Here is a 10,000-nt window from a genome sequence, read left to right as displayed (position 1 = left end):
GATGTATTATGTTGTGATGGGTTGTGTTGTGTTGTGATGCATTATGTTGTGATGGGTTGGGTTTTGTTGTGATGTATTATGTTGTGATGGGTTGGGTTGGGTTGTGATGGGTTGTGTGTCACCACCACCACAACTACCACCACCACATCCACCGCCAACCACCAACCACCAACACCAACCACCACCACCAAGACGAACACCACCACCACCACCACCAAGACCAACACCACCAACAACACCACCACCACCACCACCAACCACCACCACCACAATCACCAATCCTGTTGTTTGCCGCGCCCGCAGTGAACGAGGACGACCCGACCTCGGCCAAGCTCCAGAAGAGCATGGAGGAACAGCTCAAGTACCTGAGCCACAGCCGGTACGGGCCCGTGGCCAAGCAGCTGCTGCTGACGGAGACCCTCCCGCAGCACGACTACGGGCTGAACGTGGGGTTGATCGCGTCCTGTCTGGCGGCGGACTCCCGGGCAGTTCGGCGTGATGCCGCTTCTCGGCTGGAGCGGCTGATCGTTGGGATCAAGCACAGGTCAGTGGGGGGTTTACGTGTTGTGCTGCAAGTTTCGTCTGTTCTTCAAAGGGTGATATCTTTAATTTCTGTGCGTGTTTTTTTGTTTTTTTTGTTTTTTTGTTTTTTTTTATAAAGTTGAAGCGTGTGTGTGTGTGTGTGTGTGGATCCTCGGCATAAAGTGGCAAGACAGGGTCTCCAACCTCCAGGTCCTAGAGAGGAGCGGCCTGCCCAGCATCGAAAGCCTGCTGATCCAGTGTCAGCTACGCTGGACAGGACACGTTGTCCGCATGACAGACAGCCTTTTAGGCCCTCGTCTGAATAAAGATCGGCGATCTGTCTATCTATCTTTCTGTCTATCTGAGGGCTGAATAAAATTCCTGTCTGTCTATCTATCTGTCTGTCTGTCTATACATCAGTCTTGTCTGTTTGTGTGTCTGTCTACATCTGTCGTTCTCAAAGCCCTGCACAACATTCAGTCATGAAATGGTTTCACACCAAGTCCAGGAACTGACTGGCGGACTTGCAAACGGGTTGAATGATTGCTCGATCTTCTTCTTCTTCTGCGTTCGTGGGCTTCAGCTCCCACGTTCACTCGTATATACGCGAGTGGGCTTTTTACGTGTATGACCGTTTTTACCCCGCCATGTAGGCAGCCATACTCCGCTTTCGGGGGTGTGCATGCTGGGTATGTTCTTGTTTCCATAACCCACCGAACGCTGACATGGATTACAGGATCTTTAACGTGCGTGTTTGATCTTATGCTTGCGTATACACACGAAGGGGGTTCAGGCACCGGCAGGTCTGCACATATGTTGACCTGGGAGATCGTAAAAATCTCCACCCTTTACCCACCAGGCGCCGTCACCGTGATTCGAACCCGGGACCCTCAGATCGAAAGTCCAACGCTTTAACCATTCGGCTATGGCGCTCGTCAGATTGCTCGATCGATCGGTGACGGGCGCAATAGCCGAGTGGTTAAAGCGTTGGACTTTCAATCTTAGGGTTCTCGGTAACGGCACCTGGTGGGTAAAGGGTAGAGGTTATTTCCGATCTCCCAGGTCAGCATATGTGCAGAACCTGCCAGTGCCTGAACCCCCCTTCGTGTGTATACGGCAAGCAGAAGATCAAATTCGCACGTTAAAGATCCTGTAGTCCATGTCAGCATTCGGTGGGGGTTATGGAAACAAGAACATACCCAGCAAGCACACCCCCGAAAACGGAGTACGACTGCCTACATGAAAACGGTCATGCACGTAAATGCCCACTCGTGTGCATACGAGTGAACGTGGGAGTTGCAGCCCACGAACGAAGAAGAAAAGGATCGATATTGGTGGATGACTGTTGTGTGGGTGGGTGGATCGGTTGATTGCTTGATGAATTTTTAACAATTTTTTTTTTATATCTATTTATTATATCTATTAACTCACTCAGTACGGCCAGTCCTCTCTTCTATCTACTACACAGACCCCTCGGATGTCCAGTGGGTGTCTGAATGACCCAACCTTTACCTTCCGTCGTCAGAATTGTGGTATTCTTTGTCAACATTCACGTCTTCAGTAATAAGAGCCTTCCGCTTGCAATATTTTGATGATGGTAAATGGGGGTGAAACGCTGTTAACGTCGTCTCTTTCGCCGTTCGTATGGAGAGAGAGCTAAATCTCAATTTTGCAGAGACATCCTGGCCTTCAAAACCCAGCTGCTGGATGTAGCGCAGGAGACCTATGACGTCATCCATGACGACACCGCCGACGAAATGACCGACGACCGGGAGCACATGCGGGTGTGTGGCCATCTGCATCTGGTGGTCATGTGCGCGCTGTTCAGCCTGCCCAAACATCGGCCCACGACGGAGGAGTGCAGGTGGGGGGTTGGGGGGGGGGGGGAGTTTGGCAGAGGGGATCGTTGGGATCGAGTGGAGTGTTGTTTTGGGGGTGGGCTGGGGGGTTGGGGTGGGGGGGGGCTGAGAGTGGTTTGGGGAGTTTGGGGGAGGGGGAGAGGGAGGAGTGAGGTGGGGGGGTGGGGAGGTGGTATGGGTGAGGGGGTGGGGGGCATGGGCTCTTGCTGGGGAGGGTGCGCGCACTCTTCTGTCACAGACAGACAGACACACACACACACACACACACACACACACATGAGCAAACACAGTTATCCACACAGACACTCACACAGACATACACGCACGCACGCGCACGCACACACACACACACACACACACACACACACACACACACATACACACACATGAGTAGACATAGACACGCAGAGACACACAGACACATTACACACACACACACACACACACACACACACACACAAATGAGTAGACATAGACACGCAGAGACACACAGACACATTACACACACACACACACACACACACACACACACACATGAGTAGACACACACATGCAGAGACACTCACACAGACAGACAGACAGACACGCGCGCACACACAGACACACGCACACAGACACACACACACACACACACACACACACACACACACACACACACACACAATCATACGCACGCACACCCCACCCGCACCCCCACACTCCAGTTCACTCATCCATGCGATAATTTTGTCCAAACCCACTTCGAAGCTGTGAAGTGGTAAAATGCACCCTACCCATGCCATTAAGGTTGAAATAACGAATATTCCTAACACGAATCTAATCCAGAATTGCGTTATATTATCACGAAAATTAGGAGCGTACATCTTCCATAAAGAGGTAAGGAGTTAAGCTCTCTCATTCCTGCGACTTTAACCCTTTCACCGCCAGTCAATTTAGAGCGCAAAATTCTATTTGTGTTATGAAGACAGAAAATATGGTGTCTTAGAATAGCCGGGGATTCCTCCTATGATGTGCAGGAAATACGGCCTATCCTACCACCGAACATAAAGAGCAGCAGGTTCATGGTTAACAGACCGATGATTTGGTCACCCTTCAGTGACATGGGTTATCTACCTAGCTGCTGCATAAATGCGAGTTTGGCAGTGAAAGGGTTAACTTCTCCCCGGTCTTAACATTTTCAGGTAGTTATGACATTCTCCCGAATCTAACGTTGTTGATTGTTTGTTTTTTTTTTTTTTTTCCAGAACCTTTTGACTTTAACCTCTTCCCAATCCAACATTTTCAGTTCTTTATATAAACCTTAACCTCCCCTGAACCCAGCATTTTCTGACCGTTATGGCATTAACCTCTTCCCAATCCAACATTTTCAGTTCTTTATATAAACAACCTCCCCTAAACCCAACATTTTCTTACCGTTATGGCCTTAACCTCTTCTCAGTCCAAATATTCTGACCGTTACGGCCTTAACCTCTTCTCAGTCCAAATATTCTGACCGTTACGGCCTTAACCTCTTCTCAGTCCAAATATTCTGACCGTTACGGCCTTAACCTCTTCTCAGTCCAAATATTCTGACCGTTACGGCCTTAACCTCTTCTCAGTCCACATGTTCTGACCGTTACGGCCTTAACCTCTTCTCAGTCCAACTGTTCTGACCGTTACGGCCTTAACCTCTTCTCAGTCCACATGTTCTGACCGTTACGGCCTTAACCTCTTCTCAGTCCAAATGTTCAGACTGTTACGGCCTTAACCTCTTCTCAGTCCAAATATTCTGACCGTTACGACCTTAACCTCTTCTCAGTCCAACTGTTCTGACCGTTACGGCCTTAACCTCTTCTCAGTCCACATGTTCTGACCGTTACGGCCTTAACCTCTTCTCAGTCCAAATATTCTGACCGTTACGGCCTTAACCTCTTCTCAGTCCACATGTTCTGACCGTTACGGCCTTAACCTCTTCTCAGTCCACATGTTCTGACCGTTACGGCCTTAACCTCTTCTCAGTCCACATGTTCTGACCGTTACGGCCTTAACCTCTTCTCAGTCCAAATGTTCTGACCGTTACGGCCTTAACCTCTTCTCAGTCCAAATGTTCTGACCGTTACGGCCTTAACCTCTTCTCAGTCCAAATGTTCTGACCGTTACGGCCTTAACCTCTTCTCAGTCCAACTGTTCTGACCGTTACGGCCTTAACCTCTTCTCAGTCCAAATGTTCTGACCGTTATGGCCTTAACCTCTTCTCAGTCCAAATATTCTGACCGTTACGGCCTTAACCTCTTCTCAGTCCAACTGTTCTGACCGTTACGGCCTTAACCTCTTCTCAGTCCAAATGTTCTGACCGTTACGGCCTTAACCTCTTCTCAGTCCAACTGCTCAAACTGTTACGGCCTTAACCTCTTCTCAGTCCAAATGTTCAGACTGTTACGGCCTTAACCTCTTCTCAGTCCAAATGTTCAGACTGTTACGGCCTTAACCTCTTCTCAGTCCAAATGTTCAGACCGTTACGGCCTTAACCTCTTCTCAGTCCAAATGTTCTGACCGTTACGGCCTTAACCTCTTCTCAGTCCAACTGTTCTGACCGTTATGGCCTTAACCTCTTCTCAGTCCAAATATTCTGACCGTTACGGCCTTAACCTCTTCTCAGTCCAAATATTCTGACCGTTACGGCCTTAACCTCTTCTCAGTCCACATGTTCTGACCGTTACGGCCTTAACCTCTTCTCAGTCCAACTGTTCTGACCGTTACGGCCTTAACCTCTTCTCAGTCCAAATATTCTGACCGTTACGGCCTTAACCTCTTCTCAGTCCAAATGTTCAGACTGTTACGGCCTTAACCTCTTCTCAGTCCAACTGCTCAGACTGTTACGGCTTTAACCTCTTCCAAACCCAACCCTTTTCATACCGTTATGGCCTTTTTTCAGACCGTTATGGTATCGACGTTTTGCCTAATCGAACATTTTCAGGCCGTTATGGTTATTGACGTTTTGGCTAATCGAACATTTTCAGGCCGTTATGGTTATTGACGTTTTGCCTAATCGAACATTTTCAGGCCATTATGGTATTGACGTTTTGCCTAATCGAACATTTTCAGGCCGTTATGGTATTGACGTTTTGCCTAATCGAACATTTTCAGGCCGTTATGGTTATTGACGTTTTGGCTAATCGAACATTTTCAGGCCGTTATGGTAATTGACGTTTTGCCTAATCGAACATTTTCAGGCCATTATGGTATTGACGTTTTGCCTAATCGAACATTTTCAGGCCGTTATGGTTATTGACGTTTTGCCTAATCGAACATTTTCAGGCCGTTATGGTTATTGACGTTTTGCCTAATCGAACATTTTCAGGCCGTTATGATTATTGACGTTTTGCCTAATCGAACATTTTCAGGCCGTTATGATTATTGACGTTTTGGCTAATCGAACATTTTCAGGCCGTTATGGTAATTGACGTTTTGCCTAATCGAACATTTTCAGGCCGTTATGGTTATTGACGTTTTGGCTAATCGAACATTTTCAGGCCGTTATGGTAATTGACGTTTTGCCTAATCGAACATTTTCAGGCCATTATGGTATTGACGTTTTGCCTAATGGAACATTTTCAGGCCGTTATGGTATTGACGTTTTGCCTAATCGAACATTTTCAGGCCGTTATGGTTATTGACGTTTTGGCTAATCGAACATTTTCAGGCCGTTATGGTAATTGACGTTTTACCTAATCGAACATTTTCAGGCCATTATGGTATTGACGTTTTGCCTAATCGAACATTTTCAGGCCATTATGGTATCGACGTTTTGCCTAATCGAACATTTTCAGGCCATTATGGTATTGACGTTTTGCCTAATGGAACATTTTCAGGCCGTTATGGTTATTGACGTTTTGCCCAATCGAACATTTTCAGGCCGTTATGGTTATTGACGTTTTGCCTAATGGAACATTTTCAGGCCGTTATGGTTATTGACGTTTTGCCTAATCGAACATTTTCAGGCCGTTATGGTTATTGACGTTTTGCCTAATCGAACATTTTCAGGCCGTTATGGTAATTGACGTTTTGGCTAATCGAACATTTTCAGGCCGTTATGGTTATTGACGTTTTGCCTAATCGAACATTTTCAGGCCGTTATGGTTATTGACGTTTTGCCTAATCGAACATTTTCAGGCCGTTATGATTATTGACGTTTTGCCTAATCGAACACTTTCAGACCGCTATGGCCTTATCCTCTTTTCAATCCAACTAGTAGTCCAGTAGTCATTCGGATGAGACGATAAACCGAGGTCCCGTGTGCAGCATGCACTTCGCGCACGTAAAAGAACCCACGGCAACAAAAGGGTTGTTCCTGGCAAAATTCTGGAGAAAAATCCACTTCGATGGGAAAAAAAAACAAATAAAACTGCACGCAGGAAAAAATACAAAAATATGGGTGGCGCTGTAGTATAGCGACGAGCTCTCCCTGGGGAGAGCAGCCCGAATTTCACACAGAGAAATCTGTTGTGATAAAAAGCAATACAAACAAATACAAATACTTTTTTTTTTTCAGTCCGTCATGATGTTCTCTCGAATCCACCTTTTTTTTCTTCTTTTTTTCAGACCTTTCACGGGCTGGCAGAAGTCGAGCAAGAAGCAGACGGAACATGACGTCAGACAGGAAGTGCAGAAAATGCTTCACACATTCTACGAAAGTTCCAAAAGTCACCTCAAGGACACGAAATCCAAGACGACCTCCTCAGCTTCAGTCACGGCCGACCCGAAGAACTTCGTCAAGGCGGATTTCTGCGGACAGATGACGTCCCTGTTCTTGATTCTGCACCAGGTTGGTGTTGACCCTTTGTGCACATAATTATCCACCTAGCTCATTTCCTAACTACCTTCCTATCTCTCTGTCTGCCTACCTAGTTCCTACCCATCTACCTCATCTACCTACAGGTCAGAAGGACAGAGAGTCTTAGCTCAGTTCCTACTTACCCTACCTACCTACCTGTCTGCCTACCTAGTTCCTACCCGTCTACTTATCTACCTACAAGTCAGGACAGAGAGTCTTGGCTCAGTTCCTACTTACCTTACCTACCTGTCTGCCTACCTAATTCCTACCAGTCTACTTATCTACCTAAAAGTCAGAAGGACAGAGAATCTTAGCTAAGTTCCTACTTACCTTACCTACCTGTCTGTCTGCCTAATTCCTACCCGTCTACTTATCTACCTACAAGTCAGAAGGACAGAGAGTCTTGGCTCAGTTCCTACTTACCTTACCTACCTGTCTGTCTACCTAATTCCTACCAATCCACTTACGGCTCAGTTCCTACTTACCTTACCTACCTGTCTGTCTACCTGGTTCCAACCAATCTACTTATCTACCTACATCTCAGAAGGAGAGAGTCTTGGATCATGTCCTACTTACCTACCTACCTAGTTCCTACCCGTCTACTTATCTACCTACAGGTCAGAAGGACAGAGAGTCTTGGCTCAGTTCCTACCTACCTACCTACCTACCTGTCTGTCTACCTAGTTCCTACAAGTCTATTTATCTACCTACAAGTCAAAAGGACAGAGTCTTGGCTAAGTTCCTACTTACCCTACCTACTTGTCTGTCTACCTGGTTCCTACCCGTCTAATTATCTACCTACAAGTCAGAAGGACAGTCTTAGCTAAGTTCTTACTTACCTTACCTACCTGTCTGTCTACCTGGTTCCAACCAATCTACTTATCTACCTACATCTCAGAAGGAGAGGGTCTTGGATCATGTCCTACTTACCTACCTACCTAGCTCATACTCGCCTACTTATCTACCTACAAGTCAGAAGGACAGAGAGTCCTGGCTACTTACCTACCTACCTAACTACCTGTCTGCCTACCTAGTTCCTACCAATCTACTCATCTACCTACAAGTCAGAAGGACAGAGAGTCTTAGCTCAGTTCCTACTTACCCTACCTACCTACCTGTCTACCTACCTAGTTCCTACCCGTCTACTTATCTACCTACAAGTCAGGACAGAGAGTCTTAGCTAAGTTCCTACTTACCCTACCTACCCGTCTGTCTACCTGGTTCCTACCAATCTACTTATCTACATACAAGTCAGAAGGACAGAGAGTCCTGGCTACTTACCTACCTGCCTAACTACCTGTCTGCCTACCTAGTTCCTACCAGTATACTTATCTACCTACAAGTCAGAAGGACAGAGTCTTAGCTAAGTTCTTACTTACCTTACCTACCTGTCTGTCTACCTGGTTCCAACCAATCTACTTATGTACCTACATCTCAGAAGGAGAGAGTCTTGGATCATGTCCTACTTACATACCTACCTAACTACCTGTCTGCCTACCTAGTTCCTACCAGTCTACTTATCTACCTACAAGTCAGAAGGACAGAGAGTCTTAGCTAAGTTCCTACTTACCTTACCTACCTGTCTGCCTACATAATTCCTACCAATCCACTTACGGCTCACTTCCTGCTTACCTTACCTACCTGTCTGTCTACCTGGTTCTTACCAATCTACCTATGTACCTACATCTCAGAAGGAGAGAGTCCTGGCTCAGTTCCTACTTACCTACCTACCTACCTACCTGTCTGCCTACCTAATTCATACCAGTCTACTTATCTACCTACAAGTCAGTAGGACAGAGAATCTTAGCTACGTTCCTACTTACCTTACCTACCTGTCTGTGTACCTGGTTCCAACCAATCTACTTATCTACCTACATCTCAGAAGGAGAGAGTCTTGGATCATGTCCTACTTACCTACCTACCTAGTTCCTACCCGTCTTCTTATCTACCAACAGGTCAGAAGGACAGAGAGTCTTGGCTCAGTTCCTACCTACCTACCTACCTACCTACCTGTCTGTCTACATAGTTCCTACAAGTCTACTTATCTACCTACAAGTCAAAAGGACAGAGTCTTAGCTAAGTTCCTACTTTCCCTACCTCCTTGTCTGTCTACCTGGTTCCTACCCGTGTAATTATCTACCTACAAGTCAGAAGGACAGTCTTAGCTAAGTTCTTACTTACTTTACCTACCTGTCTGTCTACCTGGTTCCAACCAATCTACTTATCTACCTACATCTCAGAAGGAGAGAGTCTTGGATCATGTCCTACTTACCTACCTACCTAGCTCCTACTCGTCTACTTATCTACCTACAAGTCAGAAGGACAGAGAGTCCTGGCTACTTACCTACCTACCTGTCTGCCTACCTAGTTCCTACCAGTATACTTATCTACCTACAAGTCAGAAGGACAGAGAGACCAAGCCACATGTCCCTCGCGGATGTGGTGGTGCAGCGTATATGGATTTGTCACGCAGGTCGCGGAGGAGGAGTGGAGCGACAAGGGTCTCCAGAGGCTGGCGAAGCTCCAGGGGCTGTGTGACGTCATGGCCCGCGAAGCGAAGCGACTCAAGCCGGAAGTCAAGGCCGGAATAGACGCCCTGCTCATGCGCAGTCTGGTGGTGCTTCTCAGTTCCACGTTTGCGAAAGGTGAGTGCAGTGTGTGTGTGTGTGTGTGTGTGTGTGTGTGTGTGTGTGTGTGAGGGCACTCTATCAAGCTCTAGTGAAACAGCAGTAGAAATAGCAGTAGGAGTAGCAGTAATAACAGCAGCAGCAGCATAAGTAGTAGCAGAAGCAGCAGTAGTAGTAGG

General features: G+C 46.8%; 1 protein-coding gene across 1 annotated transcript in view; it reads left to right on the top strand.

Annotated features, from left to right (window-relative positions):
• The window catches only part of LOC143300222 (uncharacterized), a 53,243-nt gene that overhangs the window by 701 nt on the left and 42,542 nt on the right, over positions 1 to 10,000 (top strand). Inside the window, exons 2-5 of the mRNA XM_076613798.1 lie at positions 304 to 544; positions 2,198 to 2,386; positions 6,963 to 7,185; positions 9,668 to 9,839. Coding sequence (XP_076469913.1) covers positions 304 to 544; positions 2,198 to 2,386; positions 6,963 to 7,185; positions 9,668 to 9,839 — 825 coding nt within the window. The remainder of the gene's footprint in view (positions 1 to 303; positions 545 to 2,197; positions 2,387 to 6,962; positions 7,186 to 9,667; positions 9,840 to 10,000) is intronic.

Source organism: Babylonia areolata, chromosome 26, assembly GCF_041734735.1.
Source record: "Babylonia areolata isolate BAREFJ2019XMU chromosome 26, ASM4173473v1, whole genome shotgun sequence".
In the NCBI taxonomy this organism is placed as follows: domain Eukaryota; kingdom Metazoa; phylum Mollusca; class Gastropoda; order Neogastropoda; family Buccinidae; genus Babylonia; species Babylonia areolata.
The sequence above is the reverse complement of the archived record's forward strand: the minus strand, read 5'-3'. Positions and strand labels throughout refer to the sequence as shown.